This window comes from Gobio gobio (assembly GCF_949357685.1).
Source record: "Gobio gobio genome assembly, chromosome: 9".
Classification (NCBI taxonomy): Eukaryota; Metazoa; Chordata; class Actinopteri; order Cypriniformes; family Gobionidae; genus Gobio; species Gobio gobio.
The window spans coordinates 32,878,724-32,895,901 of NC_137115.1; the positions used below are offsets into that span (position 1 = coordinate 32,878,724).

At 37.8% G+C, this 17,178-nt stretch overlaps 1 protein-coding gene across 2 annotated transcripts; it reads left to right on the top strand.

The window, feature by feature from the left end:
* The first annotated feature begins 3,718 nt into the window (after positions 1-3,718).
* Positions 3,719-17,169, top strand: zdhhc7 (zDHHC palmitoyltransferase 7). Of its 2 annotated transcripts, none has more exons than XM_079825428.1 (8): positions 3,719-3,895; positions 5,626-5,702; positions 8,568-8,867; positions 8,955-9,079; positions 12,083-12,179; positions 12,621-12,702; positions 13,071-13,201; positions 14,707-17,169. In XM_079825428.1, the coding sequence occupies exons 3-8, from the start codon at positions 8,574-8,576 to the stop codon at positions 14,884-14,886; spliced, it is 909 nt and encodes a 302-aa protein (XP_079681554.1). In that variant the 5' UTR covers positions 3,719-3,895; positions 5,626-5,702; positions 8,568-8,573; the 3' UTR covers positions 14,887-17,169. The 2 variants fall into 2 exon arrangements, with proteins under 2 accessions (XP_079681554.1, XP_079681555.1); XM_079825429.1 differs by lacking the exon at positions 3,719-3,895 and having other exon boundaries at positions 5,643-5,702; positions 8,568-8,696; positions 8,777-8,867.
* Positions 17,170-17,178: the final 9 nt, after the last annotated feature.

Consider the following 17,178-nt stretch of genomic DNA (forward strand, 5'->3'; position numbering starts at 1 on the left):
ATTTTTTAAAAAGTTGGCAGCCCTGCTGATAGCAATCAATAATGGAAGTAGTCTAAATGTTGAAATGTACATATAACTTCTGTGGAAGTCACAGAACCAAAAAAATATTTCGGTTGAATGCAACGATAAGATGTCCTACCTGCCTGTCAACAAATGTATTTCCATATCTTCACACAGACAGCACATCAGCGCATTCTGTAAGGCTATCCAGAGTTGTAGAAAGACAGTCACCGAATGCCACAAACAGCAGCCGCCTTTGGCAGGTCCTTCTGAACCAAAACAATGAGCTTAAGCTGTGTTCACGCCATGTCATAACCATAATTATGAGATGGCGACCGGTGACATTCTACACAGAGCTGGTCAGTCCTCAGACTCGGATTTGTGTTTCTATGTCAACACTATCAACACCGAAATGAATCTGCAGCAGTCAGATGGTAAAACTAGAGCTCTTTAAAAGGGATAGTTCACCCAAAAAACTAAAATTTGATGTTTTTCTGCTTACCCCCATGGCATCCAAGATGTAGGTGTCTTTGTTTCTTCAGTAGAACACAAATGACACAGACAACTTCAAATTAAACCCTGCGGCTCGTGACGACACATTGATGTCTTAAGACACGAAACGATCGGTTTCTGCAAGAAACCGAACGGTATTTATGCTATTATTTCACCTCATGTCAAACGACTGTCATCAGCTCCCCAGACCGCCATAAATCCTGTGAGTAAGGTCAAAATACCTGCGAGATCATGGATATATACATAGATGCCTCATTAGTGCCTGCGCGGATCGGTCGAATGAGGAATCTACGTATATATTTATATGATCTCACGGGTATTTTGACCTTACTCACATGAAGTTATGGTGGTCTGGAGAGCTGATGACATTCGTCTGATTATAGGTGAAATAATAGCATAAATACTGCTCGGTTTCTCAAGAAACCGATCGTTTCATGTCTTAAGACATCAATGTGTCGTCACGAGTCGCAGGGTTTAATTTGAAGTATGTGCATGTTTTTTTTACTCTAATAGAATTAGACCCCATTCACATGCATTATACGACTGACAGACGGCAACGGTTGGAGTTAAGAATCTTCGTTTGTGTTCTACTGAAGAAACAAAGACACCTCTTGGATGCCTTGGGGGTAAGCAGAAAAAACATCAAATTTTTGTTTTTGGGTGAACTATCCCTTTAAAGGGTAACTAAACCCCTGCTCAGAGCTTAACTCCACCCACTGGCAAATTTTGAAAAATGCTGGAAAAGTGGGCAGAGCCCAGCGGACACAGAGGGGACGAACCAAGGGCGGGACTGAGCGGAGGGCGTGCACCTGAGACCCGCAGGGACGGATAGATTGCGATGACTCGCGAGTCGCAGAGATGGAGAATGACTAGAGTGACGCCAGCTTTGCAACAGAGCGGTCATTCTCCTACCTTCACCTGAAGTGGAGGAGGGTGGATTGTCTGTAGAGTCAGACACAGACCCAGAGCCTTATCAATGCGAGCCGCTGGCTCAAACTGCGTTAACAGCACGTTACAGTATTGTTATTCGTCACCGCGTGATCTATCTGCGTCCACGGCAACCACTTGCGTGTCAGGGTTTGAAAGCGCGTCTCATGTATGAAACTTATCTGTACACATGATGGGCGGTAATAATATCGCAAGAAAAGCCTGACGTGTACTGACAACTGCATTATTTAACCGCATTTTCTTCAATACAATGTTAAAGCAAGTGTCATGTCAGTTTCATTCATAATGTTTCTACTTCATGTAACATGACAGTTCATACTGGAGTGAAGCCGTTCTCATCATGTGATTGGGGGAAACATTTCTGAGGGCGTGGTGAGCTCGTGCCAGGGGCGCGGATAGTGAGCCTTTGGAAGTACCATCCTACGTCACGATGTACCACAACGTCCAATAGGAAAATTCAACTGCAGTAGCCACCGTTCAACCTTAAGAGGGCAGCACTTTGGCGGTTTTACACCATATTTTATAGAATTAAAACACTTTATACTCAAATGTCAAAACATTTACTCGAATCAATGAACAGCATTAATAAAGCCCCAGTATTACAGATCATTAACTAAAAAAAGTTGGTTTAGGGTTTAGTTACCCTTTAAGTTGTTTACATTCATTATTATTGTAATGTTATGTGCTTTGAGACATGCGGTAATTTAACAGCGTCTCTCGTGACGCTTTGCAGACGCTGCTGTGTGCGTTCATGTTTTGAAGGAGGCGTGGCTTTGGAGACTCTGAAGGGAGAGTTGGGATATACTTTCAAAGCTAGCTTGCTAATGATAAACCCCTCCGAAATTGACTACCCTATCTTTAACTGGCCATCTTGAGGTAAAACATAATGTAAAATTTGTTTGATAGATTTTTTTTTGACTATCACATATTTTTATTTGTAAAACACATTTTTTTCGAAGTCGCCCTTTTTAAATTGTGACTTCCTAACAAAGCAATTATACTCTAAAATGCCCTGATTTTAACGTGTTTCAATGATTTGTCAAAACTTACGCTTGTCTCGTCAAACAGCCAACAACATGATTGCTGCTCCTGCTGTCTCTGTGCCTTGGACTCTGGAACTAAGCTGTCACTACTGCTGACATCACTCACAATGCACTTTTGAAGACAGACCATGGGTGCGTCTCAATCAGCCCCCTAGTTCAGTAGTCAGAGCACTGATCAGGACATTAGTCAATGGGCTGACTCCCTGATCAGTGCCCTGACTACTGAGCTAGGGGGCTGATTGAGACACACCATGTGTTTTGACTGTGACAGAACTTTTAGCGTGTGACAAAGAAAAAAATTGTTCTACCATATAGAGGGGAAATGTGTGCATTTTAGCGTTTGAGACAGCAAATTTTCAAAAGTTGCTAAAATTCGGCCAGTACATTTTAATAGTAGGTTGTTGCTAGGTGCTTCTTGGGGAAAAAAAATGCCTGGGTAGTCTGAAAAGTTGCTAAATCCAGCAACAAATTTGCTAGGTTGGCATGGGTTTATGAGATGGAGGTCTGTGGCGCCACCCAGTGGTGAATCAAGGCAAATCACCCAAAGGCCTTCTTGAGTGTTGCCATACGTGTTAGTACTGAGGGATACATAACATAAACAATTTGTCACAGGACCTACTATATTTTTATTTTATTTTGAATATTACTTTGAATATTCCTATTCTAAGTCACTTCATATTTCCTCTGTTGTAAGTCACTTTAGATTTGACAGAATTGACAGATACAATTCTCTGATTTAAATCATTTTTATACATAAATAAAGGTTGATAACGGTAAAGCAACCTATTTAATCACAATTAAATGTCCAGACTATCTATCTATCTATCTATCTATCTATCTATCTATCTATCTATCTATCTATCTATCTATCTATCTATCTATCTATCTATCTATCTATCTATCTATCTATCTATCTATCTATCTATCTATCTATCTATCTATCTATCTATCTATCTCGCTAGCTAAAATCCACATTACAACACATTATATTAATTTGGCTCTCTAAATTAGATTACACATGTCCCCTTTGAGGCCCTTCTCTTAAAAATGAATCCTTGAATTGCCACGCACTGAGACAGAAAGTGAGCAGAGGGCACCTGAGACCTCCCTGGAGGTCCTCATTAAATTAGGAGCTTCCCTGGTCGCTGCAGTTCTTCGGAATCGCCGGTAGGGGTCAGAAGCGAGGTGATGTGTGTTCGGGCCTGTCACTCATCAGACAGCAGAAGCAGCAGAAATGATCGCACTGAACCCCGGAAGTGTATATGACCCTCATCATTATTTCTCATCCATGAAACCCTTTAAACAGTCTTAGAAATGAAACGATCTATTTATATGTACCCGTCGTTCATCTGAGAATCATAGCTGGTGAATAAAATCTCATTTTGGAGGTGGTAAGTAAAAGAAAAAGCTTTGTATTTCGGTAAAGAGAGTAAATCATGATGATGTTTGTGTGGCTGCGATTTATCAGTCGGATTTAAATGAATTAATGAGACTGACCGATTAGTTAAAGACTTAATTGCTAATATATTAGTTATAGTAAAAACCGGTTGAAAATATAAAAATCAAACGCCGTATTAGATAAAGGGTGTGACGGGAAATTAGGCTGAAAGAGAGATGTTATGGTGGCTGCTGTACTGGTTTACAAAATAACGACTACAACAAAAATCACAGTATACACACTGAATTGATGTATGTTTATTATTGTCAGCTGCTCGAAACTAATATCTGAAATAAATTAATCAAAACACATTTCCTCATAACAGGCCAATGTCACTTTTAGTTGTTTCTGTGTGAATGAGAGAGAGAGTTTGAACGATTGTGTATATTCATTAATGATTGAATGTGAATCTTTTGATATAAGTGCATATTTTTATTCAGTTACAGCTGACTGAGGGAAACTGGTGGGGTTTATCAGTGTTGAAATCAACCACAGCAGTATCTGTTATGACAAATGCTAAGAAAGTGAAACTCTGGTTTTTATACCAGATAATGGGCTCTTGAACTTGTCTTCTGTCATTAACTTGAAGGACTTAAAAGGACCATCTGGCCGAAAATGAAAATTGTCATAATTAATTTACTCGCCCTCATATGACTTTGCTACATTAAACACAAAAGTTAGGAGGAAGATTGTAAGATTTTGTTCTTCTTTTAAATTGTGAATAGGCTAGTTAAATAAAATGTATTCTGTTTGAAACCTTCATTGTTTATGTAATCAAGTACAGTTCTTTAAAATGTTTTCCCTCTGTGTCATTTGAGTTGTTGCAGCCTACATAACTAGATTATTTTTGCTCTGAAATTCAGAATTAGCACTTTATACATTTCATCGCCGGAGGTTAAGAGTGGCGTTTACCAATTTACAAGAGTAAAACTTTGCCTTACCATATGTTAAAAGTAAGAAAACAAAACAAATTGTAGTTTAGTTATGCTTATCAAAATGTAATTGATTTAGCCATGGTAAGAAATTTACAAGTAAAATTTAAAATAGTATATTAATAGAAACAATAACCTGGTGAATAGACGTATATGAGACACTTGAAATGGATGTCATTGGCTAGAAAATTCATTCGGGGCTGTAATTTGACTTCCATAATTTGTAACTGAACCTGCTTTTGTAATTAGGAACCAACATTTTTTATTTTTAAGTCTGCTTGAATTTCGATTCTGGCCTTTGAATCTTTGATTTCACATTCTGACTTAATTGTAATTATTTATTTATTTAGCCTATAATAAATTGTGGGGGTATTTTTGCTGGACTTTAAAGTAAAGTTTTATTAATTTAGCCATAGTAAGTACAAGAAATATTCAAAAAATAATTGTATATTTATTAGGAAATATCAGCAATAAACTGGACAATTGTTCTGTTTGAACAGACATATTTTAACCTGTGTGTTGTATTAAGAATGGGGTTCAGATTAAGCGTTGTAAAATTTTGAGTTTTTGTTTAACAATGTATTTAAATGATTATTATAGATGATGTGAAGGAAGGCTATTTATGTGAGAAGTTGGAAATATTATGGCCACACACAGCTCTGCATTGCCCTGCTTACCGACACACTTTACTTTCTTGTTGTTAGCATAATCACTTATACCATGATTTTCTGTATGTGTGTGTCCTCTGCAGGCTCCAGACTGTAGATGCCTTTGAGTTCAAACCCAACAGGGTTTGAGAGGATGTCATTGTGAGGGACGCTCTGTGTGGTGAGTCATTTGAACTTGCTAAGAAAAGCAGCATTTGAACAAATCCCTCACCCTAAGTATTAAACTTTTATAGCTTATCTTGCACTGTCAAGATAGAAGGAAATGCATGTAGGTGAGCATCTACTGTAAAGAATATCTCATCAGTTCATGATAAGTATGCTTTTTAGTACTTTTTCTCCTTTAGAATGAGTGTACATTGTCCTTGTCAGTTTTTGGCGCTGCCCATACACATCTCTCTTTTAGGCTGTTTGGCCATTTGTTTTGGAAGCAATTTGCATCTCAAAAGTATTTATGTAAATGAGATGCTAAGTTTCAGCCCATGTCGAAGGCTGAAACTCCTTCCATGTTTCTTTAACAAAAGATGTTAGATTGGCAGCAATGTTCCAGTGATACTAGGGTTGAAAATGAAAACGAGCCTTTTTTTGAAGCTGGTACACTCCCAAGCCTTTTACACACTGAAATTTTAATTACAGAACACTAAGAATATGAGGTTTCTTAGGTTTTCACTTTGACTCTATCTGTGTCTGATTCTTGTGGTTGGATTTGGGGAATTTAAAATATTTAGTGGGTTATTATATTATTTAGATAGAAGCTCATGCTTGATTCGAGGTAAACTAACGTTCAAAAGTTTGGGGTCGGTACGTTTTTATGCTCGCAAGGCTGCATTTATTTGATCAAAAATACAGTAAAAACAGTAATGTTGTGAAATTATTACAATTTAAAATATTATATAATATTTATAAAAATGATTCCTGTGATGGCAAAGCTGAATTTTTAGCATCATTACTCCAGTCTTCAGAGTCACATGATCCTTCAGAAATCATTCTTATATGCTGATTTCAGGATTCTTTGTTAAATAGAAAATACAAAAGAGCAGCATTGATTTGAAATGTAAATTCTGAACCATTATTATCAATACATTTACTGTCACCCTTGATCAATTTAATGCATCCTTGCTAATTAAAAAGTAACAACTTAGTTAACAACAGTAGTTTACCTGCTTTTTACAAAGGTTAAAGAAGAAGTGTTTAATTTCTATGGACAGGTTTTGCATTTTCAGAAGAATTCTAGTGCTGCTTTTACCGATGCAGAACTCACTGCCATGATTCCATGATGTTGTTGCTAGGTGGTTGCTTACTGACTTTAGTCAATAGAACCCCTACAGTCCCTATGATATTTTGGTCTTTAGATTTGGCTCAAATCCTTCCTTTTAAGTTTATTTTAAAATCTTTTTTTTTTATTACCATTGAATAAATCATACATTCAGACATTTAGAGAAATAATAACACGCCTCTCCTCAACAAGCCACACAAATGGCCACGTACACACTGCAGCTAAATTCGGTTGTCAGTTCACATATTCGTGTTAAAAAGGCTAGTTCACCTATAAAGGACAATTCTGTCAGTCTGGCCCAGAAAGTAGTAGACATCGTTAAAAAAATACTACTACATAAACGTAATAAGCTAACACTTAACAACAACTTTTTAAACATGTAAGGCCCTCCAAATATTGTAAATATGTGAAGGATATCAACTTTTATCTGAAGGTAAGTAGATTTACAACTACAGGTGGTCATGCTGCATAAATGCTGCCCGTGAGTTAAACAAAGAATGTATGAACAAAGTCACCAGATCTAAACATTCACAACAAACACCCTTTCAAACATGAAACCAAGAAATGAGACCTACACTTTCACTGCCTCTACCCACAGCCCCAGGATACAAAAACCTTTTTAGGGTTAAATTCTACTAAACCTTAAGCATGAGCAGCAGTAAGAGTGATACTTGCCTTAGTAAATAACAACATTTAAATGTATGCGTTTGGCAGACCCTTTTGACCGAAGCATTGAAGGAGATGTATATTATAGCAGGTCATGCATTCCCTGGGAATCAAACCCATTACCAGTACCATTATACACTGATCAGGCATAACATTATGATGTGAATAACACTGATTTATCTTTTCATCACAGCACCTGTTAGTGGTGGGATTATTAGGCAGCAAGTGAACATTTTGTTCTCAAAGTTGATGTGTTAGAAACAGGAAAAATTAGCAAGCGTTAGGATTTGAGTGAGTGTGACAAGGGCCAAATTGTGATGGCTAGACGACTGGGTCAGGGCATCTCCAAAACTGCAGCTCTTGTGGGGTGTTCCCGGTCGGCAGTGATCAGTATCTATCAACAATGTTGAACCGGCAACAGGGTCATGGCAACAGGGCCAAGGCTCCCGTGTGGTCCGATCAAACAGACGAGCTACTGTAGCTCAAATTGCTCAAAAAGTTAATGCTGGTTCTGATAGAAAGGTGTCGGAATACACAGTACAGTCAGTGCATTGCAGTTTGTTGTGTATGGGGCTGCATAGCCGCAGACCAGAGACCACTGACCCCTGTCTAGCACCGAAAGCGCCAACAGTGGGCACGTGAGCATCAGAACTGGACCACGGAGCAATGGAAGAAGATTGCCTCGTCTGATGAAATACATTTTCTTTTACATCACGTGGATGGCCGGCTGCGTATGCTTCGCTTACCTGGGGAACACATGGCACCAGGATGCACTATGGGAAGAAGGCAAGCCAGCAGAGGCAGTGTGATGCTTTGGGCAATGTTCTGCTGGGAAACCTTGGGTCCTGCCATTCATGTGGATGTTACTTTGACACGTGCCACCTACCTAGGCATTGTTGCAGACCATGTAAGGGCTGTTTTGGCAGCAAAAGTGGGTCCAACACAATATTTGGAAGGTGGTCATAATGTTATACCTGATCGTTGTAGATAAATGTGCAATTCAGTGTTATATCTGGCTGGAATCGCGGTCCTGTGGAAAACCTCGCTCTTCCTCCTCACCCCTCTCTCTCCTCTCTTTCTTTGCAGGAGAGAATGCAGTCTTCAGGACACCGGTTGAGGGATGTGGAGCAGCACCAGCACCAGCCCCTGCTCAGCGGAGGGGAGGAAGAGGTGGCGGCCGGCCGCGTCTGGTTCATCCAAGACAGCTGCGGGATGGTGTGCGCCTTCATAACCTGGTTTCTGGTTATGTATGCAGAATTTGTGGTGAACTTTGTAATGTTGCTCCCCTCCAAAAGCTTCTGGTACTCTCTTATCAACGGTGTGGCATTTAACTTCCTGGCTGTGTTGGCGCTGACATCGCACCTGCGAACCATGCTGACAGATCCGGTAAGAAAGGACCCTCATTTTAATTAAATGTGGTAATGAACTTTTTGTAATGGATGTTATTGATGTGAAGTGCATTGTGTCTATCAGGGAGCTGTTCCCAAAGGTAACGCCACTAAGGAATACATGGAGAGTCTGCAGCTGAAGCCAGGAGAGGTCATCTACAAGTGTCCAAAATGCTGCAGCATTAAACCAGAGAGAGCACACCACTGCAGGTAAGACAAACGTTAGATAAATAACTCGCAAAGCACGAGAGACGCTTTTGCTATCAGTATGTTTATCTGTATGCGGTGACATTTTACACTTTTATAGCATTTTCTTTCCTCCTTGTGGAAGTCCTTAATGGACACTTCAGTTCGATTCAATATTGATTAATTGGGGTCTATCAGGTACAGCACATGGCAAATTCCTTATACATATAAGGACATTTTTATAATAAAACCATAATAATAATACATTTCCAATTATATGTTTCTACCTGTTTTTTTTTTTTTTGTATAAACATTTAATTGGCTGTCATAAAAAAACAATGAATTACATTTAAAAAAAAAATACATTACATAATGAAGAACAAGTAAAAATACAGTGAGTGCATATTTTTTAGCAAAATGCTCCTCTTTAGAGCTCATTTTTCTAGCTGACTAACAGGTTTTTGGACATTGAATGGCTTCACCGAGGTAAATGTAACTAGGTTTCCTGCAGGGCATTAAAAAGTCTTAAAAGTCTGAAGTAAGAGTGCTTATATTTAGCAAAATGCTCCTCTTTAGAGTTAATTTTTCTAACTGACTAACAGGTTTTTGGACATTGAAGGTTTCCTGCAGGGCATTAAAAAGTCTTAAAAGTCTGAAATTCGAATCTCCTGATTTTAAGACCATTTAAAAGTCTTAAATATTTGTATTTTTCTGCTAGGCATTACAGTTTAAGATAAGTTCTTAAATCTTATCAAAAAAATATATATGCTTTTAGGCTGTGTAGCACCAAGTCTACAGTAGCCTAGTACCCAGTTCACAACTTGACTGTGTGGTGTATGTCTTGTTTTACATAGCACGTCACAGTGCATTTTTTTTTTTACCAGAGATGAGTCGAGGAGGATGAGTCACTACTATGTGAATGAAGGCAAATAACGAATGATTTAGATTTTTAGAATGCATGTTTAGAATTATTTGCCGTCAACACTTGCTAAATCTGGTCAGATTTCAATCGGATATGCACAAAAATTGGATTTGGACTGACAGTCTGAACATAGCTAATTGTTTCAAACAGCCATTCAGTCATGTCATTAGACCAGTCACATAACTTTTACTAAGCACTGTTACATGTTTCATGTTGTCATGTGTTTACTATTTTTAGTATGGAGTATTGAGTTGAGTACTGTTAACATATACATATAATATTTTGAGAGGGAAATTGTGTACTTTATGTGCGTACGGGATTGAGTTTAATTTCTTTAGGTCTTAAAAAGGTCTTAAAAAGTCTTAAATTTGATTTTTAAAAATGTACAGCAACCCTTAAAGGTCCCATGGCATGGCATTTTTCTATTATTTCATAATGTTTCCTGAGGTGTACTTGTATTGTTAGTATGATTTTTACATCATAAAATGTCATAATTTAGAAATAAAAGGCATTTTTTCTATTCTGATGTTTGCCCTCTGGCTGAATGCCCTTTTTCAAGGGGCGTGTCTGCTGTGAGACTTCAGTAAAAACGCCCACTGTTGTGATTGGCTGACATCTTTGCATTTGAAATGAGTATCAGATCTTGTAGCGGAGGGGGCGTGGTTTAACGAGGTCCACGAGGCACAAGCCTGCTGCCAGAGAGATGGATGGACCTGAGTTCACTTCTCATCAGTTCTCAGCACGTCTCAGTTCAGTGAACTGTTGTAGTTACTAGCATATACTTCAGGCTATTAGTTTATTTCTAGTCGGAGGGGCTGTCACTCATGTCAGAAAGTTAGTAACTTTAGTAAATTATGGATCAGCGCTGACTCGAGACGCGAACAGTTTAGAACGATTCAGTCCGATTTGGTGAACTGGTTCGACCGGTTCACTAAAAAGAACCGGTTCAAAAGAAAGATTTGTTCGCGAACCGGACATCACTAGTGAACCAGAGACGGAGCGATTGCTAACAAAGTTATTTATAGTAACTACAGAGTTGTGAGAGCGCTGTCAGCGCAAGTTTATTGTGTTTGTATCTGAGAGTTCTGAATAAACACGAGTCCCAGTCACGCAGAGTCCGTCTTCATCATTATTCTACCAACTTTGTAACACATGTAAAGTACCATTACAGCTGTCGAGATGAACGAGGTACGAGTAAGTGTTGATTATAGCATTATTTTTAGATATTTTCCTATCATATGAAAAGTGTCAGTGACGCGCATTGAGTACACAACCTCATAAAATGAAAATTTCATGCCATGGGACCTTTAATACGTGACATTGTTTACAAGTTGTTTCACTGACGTCTTTTTGTGGTTGAAACACTGATTGAGTGATTACATGAGACAGATTTCCGTAAGTTGTACTGTATCTTTCAACATGCCTTATGATTTTCATTTATGTTTATTTTGTAACTAGTAGTAAAGCAGAAATGATGATCCGTTTATGTGCGCTCCGTGCTGCCGCTTCGCATTGAGGCACCAACAGCGATCGTTCATGCCACATTAAAGAGTGCCAGAGAGCATTTATTGCTTGAATTAGTATCGTATCAGAAGTAACAAAATCACAAAGCTTATTGCAATTTATTGGAGGGAGTGCAATGTACAATGCACTGTTCATTCATCAACTGAAACCATCAGAGACCGAAAGATTTAAGTGATTTAAGAATCCATATCGGTTCTTCAGAATGAGAAACGATTAAAATTGGGAAATCTATATTTTTAACCCAGCCCCTAACTTATACTGAACAAACCATTTTCATTGATGAATAGAAAGTTCAAAAGAACAGCATTTATTTGAAACAGAAATCGTTTGTAGCATTATAAATGATACATTTTTGAACAATGTATTATGTCCTTGATGACTAAAAGTATAAATTTCTTTTAAAATTCGTGTATTGAGGACTGGGAGGGATCTGTCCTCAAAGTTTTAGAAGCAAATTACATTTCTATGTCTCTTTGTAATCAAGTAATTTGTATTTCGAGCCAGGTATCAGTGGCTTCTGAATGTTTAGCATCCTCTTCTAAAACTGCTATGGTCTCTTCACCTGGTTTTGTTTGTTGTAGTATCTGTAAGAGATGCATCAGGAAGATGGACCACCACTGTCCTTGGGTCAACAACTGTGTTGGCGAGAGCAATCAGCGATTCTTTGTCCTTTTCACTGTAAGTGTGTCTGAGACGACTGGTTTCTTTTACAATATTTTATGGTGAAATTGCTGTCAACGTCATCCAATTAAAAGTTTAAGATTTTAGCTCTGCCATCTGATTGTATGAGTTGTGACCACATAATTAGTTATATATCAAGGTTACAGTTATTTGTTTATGGAGTGATCAGGTTTGGCTGTTATTTAATTAGTTTATTATTATTATTATTATTATTATTATTATTATTATTATTCATGTAATGTTACCTTTTTATACAGTATTAGGCTTTATTTCCCTTAACCAGGTATCTTTTTTTTCTGGTAAATATTATAGGCATCAGTGTACATCAATATTTTGAGGTTTTCATCACAAGAAACCAGCATTTTAAAGCATGGCATTTTACATTGAATGTGTTGCATTTTTAATAATATTTGACTTTAATGTGTTCTTTCTCCTCAGATGTACATAGCCTCCATTTCATTGCATGCACTGTGTCTCAGCGGTTTCCATTTCTTCACCTGTGTCAAAGTCCAGTGGAATGGTGGGTAATAGACATTTTTGATTTGCACTCCATTACTGGAGAACGGATGATATTTTGTTATAGTCAAGTGAAAGACATTTATTGTGCTGTGTCATTGCTTGTTCTGAGAAACCACTTTGGGCTCAAGAAACATTTTGTGCTAACAGTTTCTGATTTGTGTGTTGACTGCACAATTTTTTTATATATATCATTTCCTTTTTATTTGCATGTTTTATAATGTGTAATAAAATACTGATTTTGTTGTGTTGTTTTTTTTTTGGCAATCTGTGCTACTGTTCTTTTAGTTCTCATACAAAGCATTTGAGAATATGATTTCCAGCATTAGTTTTGACAGCACCTCATCTGTGTTTTTCTTCTCTGTTCTCTAGAGTGTAGTGATTTCTCCCCACCTGTGGCGGTCTTGCTGATGATTTTCCTGTGCCTGGAAGCGCTGCTGTTTCTCACCTTCACTGCTGTCATGTTCGGCACTCAGATTCACTCCATCTGTAATGATGAGACGGTAAGTTAACTTACACAAACCTCTAGAAGTCCTCTCAGATTACTGAAGTTACTGAAGTTTCACAGCCAAATGTGGTCTATTATTTATTGCAATGTATTAAAATAATTGAAAACAATTAAATAAAACAAATAAACCTGCTTATTACCAAATAAATAAATTCAAAATCATTATAAATGTATACAGTACTGTGCAGGCACATTAGTATTTTCACCCAAACAATTTTTTTTAAAGGGTTAGTTCACCCAAAAATGAAAATTAGCCCATCATTTACTCACCCTCAAGTCATCCTAGGTGTATATGACAGGTGTATCTTCTTTCAGACTAATACTATCGGGAGTTATATTAAAAATGTCCTGGCTCTTCCAAGCTTTATAATGGCAGTGAATGGCAGCCCAAATTTTGAAGCCCAATCCATCCATTATAAAAGTAATCCACATGGCTCCGGGGGGTTAATAAAGGCCTTTTTCATTTTCCTTCAGTACTCCGTCTGGGATTGCGGTATATTCTCTGGTTTTCCCTGATCAAATTTTAACTGGTCCAATCAGCGAACAGAGGGAGTGGCCGAGGACGATGACATTGATGTCAAGCGCTAGTTTGAGATGATGTCACGACCAACCCATAGACTGTAAAAAAAATATGGACGTAGCGTCCCTGACGTCGCCCATAGGTTTCTAAAGAGCAGTTTTGAAGCGTAAAGTAGGGACGAGCTGGCCATCACCATCTTGGCAGCGCGTCATCGCGCGTCACTCCCGGATAATAGAAAATGGTCAAAGAGGCGGGACATGGGCAGAGCTGAGGTTACGCGATGACTAACAGACAGCAGATGAATGGCTATCCAACTGTCACTCAAAATGGCCACGCCCTTAATTATGCAGAACTTTAAGGCTTTATATAATGTAAACGAATGAGTTTTAAAAAAATTCACCCCCCCTCACAGTTGTCATGAAGGGCAAAATTAGCCGTATAGACGAAAACCGCAATTTGCACCAGGCTGTAAACATATTTTTTTCTGCTGTAAAGTTGGCCATTTTAACATGGGGCTCAATGAGATTCTGCTCCCTTCTGGAGCCTGTCCCTATCGGCCAGTCGATGAATTGCAGTTTAAGTCACTTCCGTATTGGCTTCAAGAGAAACTGCGGGAGGTTGCCGCTTGGACCAAACGTTAGTGATTGATTGGTTCTGGCAGATCCAGAGTGGCTCTGGGCAGATCCAATAGTTTTAAACTTCAACAGAGTACCCGCCTTCAAGGAAGTTAACGCTTGTCAATGGAGAGTGGCCAGACTCTCTGTACAAATGAAATGTACGAGAGTCTGGTAGGACCAGGGTAGTGTCCTGCACCCAATAGTAAAAAAATATATCTGGTGTCTGAATAATTTTTGGTTTCACTTTATATGAAAAATGTGAAACAATTATGAACTACAATTCATATTCACTGTATTTGAGTTTTGAAGTAATGTGTTGACAGTATTAGCCTTAACTTTTCATGTCTCGTTTGATCCTCACAGGAAATCGAGCGGTTGAAGAATGAGAAGCCCACGTGGGAGCGGCGGGTGCGATGGGAGGGGATGAAGGCTGTTTTTGGTGGCCCGCCCTCTCTGCTCTGGTTCAACCCGTTTGCTGGACTCCGCCTCCAGCGCCTGCTGATGGTTCGTGCCCGGAAGGGCGGGGCCGAGTTCTCCGTTTGAGTAAAGAATGCTGTCTATAAAGGCATGTCCATCTGCCTTCATGCCTATTACCCCCCCACCACCACCACCCTCAAATAGGACATAGGAGTCCTTCCTTAATGCTGACAGGTTTGGAGGTACTACAGTGAAAACCTGTAAAATAACTGATGTCGCCCCTGGAACAATGAGGCTCCGTCTCGATACAGCCTGTCTGTGTCCACACATTACCTCGTTAGGCGGATCATACTTGTTATGCTCATATTTTCTTCATGAACGTTCACACTCTTTTTGATTTGCTTTTTACGTGGACTATTTTTGTTGTTTGGAACTTTATGGAACAGTTGAAGGTTGTCAGTATCCATTATACAGCCTGAAGAAAAGACATCTTGTGATTTAAGTAGAGCTACTGTGTGACAAAATAATGGCTAACATGCAATGGTTATTTAAAGAAATAGATTATAAACCAAATGAAATTTGGGGAATTTCACAAAAACTGTCAGGAAATGTCTGCGTTCATACATCACCCTAAGATCAAAAGGGGGGAAAAAAGAAGAGATTATATTGTACTATTTTTCATGAAGATAAAGAAGCCCATTACAGTTGTTTTTTTTACATTTTAAAAGAAAAATCTCATTTGCATTATTGTAATGTAAAAAATAGATTATCTATTATTTAAAAATGTAAAGTATTTATGATATTATGTTGTACTGAATTTACTTTTATGCTGATTTTAATGTAATTTATTATAATAATGACAATGAGATTAATTTTTTTCACACTACTTTGATAAGAATTGCTTAATTATAAAGAAAATGTTAAAATGCACAAACTTAATGGCAGATAAAATTGCCTTTCTTTATGTGAAGTATCATTTCTAGATTTGTTTTTTTTTTTAACCTTTTGATGTTAGTGTGGAATATGAGCAAGACATTTCCATTTCCTGAGATGTACTCTTTTAGGTGTTAAGTGCTTGCGGCTGGTTTAGTCACCTTATCTTTAGCGCATAACCTAAATGATGAAGTCATTTTAAAATTGTCTCGTCTTCATGTATTGTAGAGATAATAATAGCCTCATTCCGTAGTCTTGAAATTAATGCCAATCCCACAAAGAACTTGAATGGTCGATGTGACTAATTCTTCCATTGACCTTAGGCTGCTCTGTGAGATAAATAAAGACAAATCACATTTATGGCATACATAATTAAAGGATGTCCTCTGTGCGTGTGCACGAGGCCCACAGTGCTGAGCCAGGAACTGTAATTAACATGTAGATTACAAATTTAACACACGGCTGTAAAATTAGGTGACGTTGACGGGGCACCTTCCATGTAGTGAGACTTTGCGAGCTGGTAATAAGTCAAACAAATGCTGCACAATTCACAGAGGCTGACTATCACTTTGTGTTTTATCGTCTTCATCGTCTTCTTCACTTTTATGCTTAAACTTTTAGCGTAGAGAATCGTTTCATGTTGACCACTATGGTTTCCTTTTGGAAAATGTTTTCATCATACAAAGCTGGAACTCGTTTGGCACAGTCGACACGATGTGTTTGTTGCTTTGTTTTCAAGGGAATCTCACAAAACATGTCATTAACATCTTCATTTCATATTTGACTCTGAAGGAAAAGTTAAAAACAAGAAATTTTATATTTGTATTTCACGTTTTGACAGTTAAATCTATTTTAGGCCAATCCCCATAAATTCTCAATGTAATGCAAAACTTAAAAAGTAAAATTGTATTAATCTGTAACTAAACAATAGATTCTATTATTTGTTATACTGTGGACCACAAACCAGTCATAAGGTTTTTTTTTTTTTTACTTTTTTTATCTGAAAGCTGAAATAAATAAGCTTTCCATTGATGTATGGTTTGTTAGGATAGGACACTATTTGGGGCAAAAATCTGGAATCTGAGGTGCAAACAAATCTAAATATTGAGAAAATTGCCTTTAAAATTGTCCAAATGAAATCTTTAGGTACGCATATTACTAATAGTAATAAATTTTTTATATATTTACAGTAGGAAATTTACTAAATATCTTCATGGTTCTTTACTTAATATCCTAATGATTTTTGGCATAAAAGAAAAAGTCAATAAGTTTGACCCATACAATGTAATGTTGGCTATTGCCACAAATATACCCGTGCGACTTATGACTGTTTTTGTGGTCCAGGGTCACAGTTACTCTTTTAAGTGTATTGTACTCCTGTTCATTTATGCTGATTTTAGGGAAAAATCTTTTTTTATTTATTTTTATTGCTTTACGCTATTAGAATGTCACAATGCCATAAATCCTTATGACCCTAAATATAGA

Excerpts from the sequence above, each read along its gene's own strand:
- zdhhc7 (XM_079825428.1), top strand. The coding sequence starts at position 8,574 with ATGCAGTCTTCAGGACACCGGTTGAGGGATGTGGAGCAGCACCAGCAC. Across the intron at positions 9,080-12,082 it reads GAGAGAGCACACCACTGCAG|TATCTGTAAGAGATGCATCA; the intron begins GTAAGACAAACG and ends TGTTTGTTGTAG. Across the intron at positions 12,703-13,070 it reads TGTCAAAGTCCAGTGGAATG|AGTGTAGTGATTTCTCCCCA; the intron begins GTGGGTAATAGA and ends TCTGTTCTCTAG.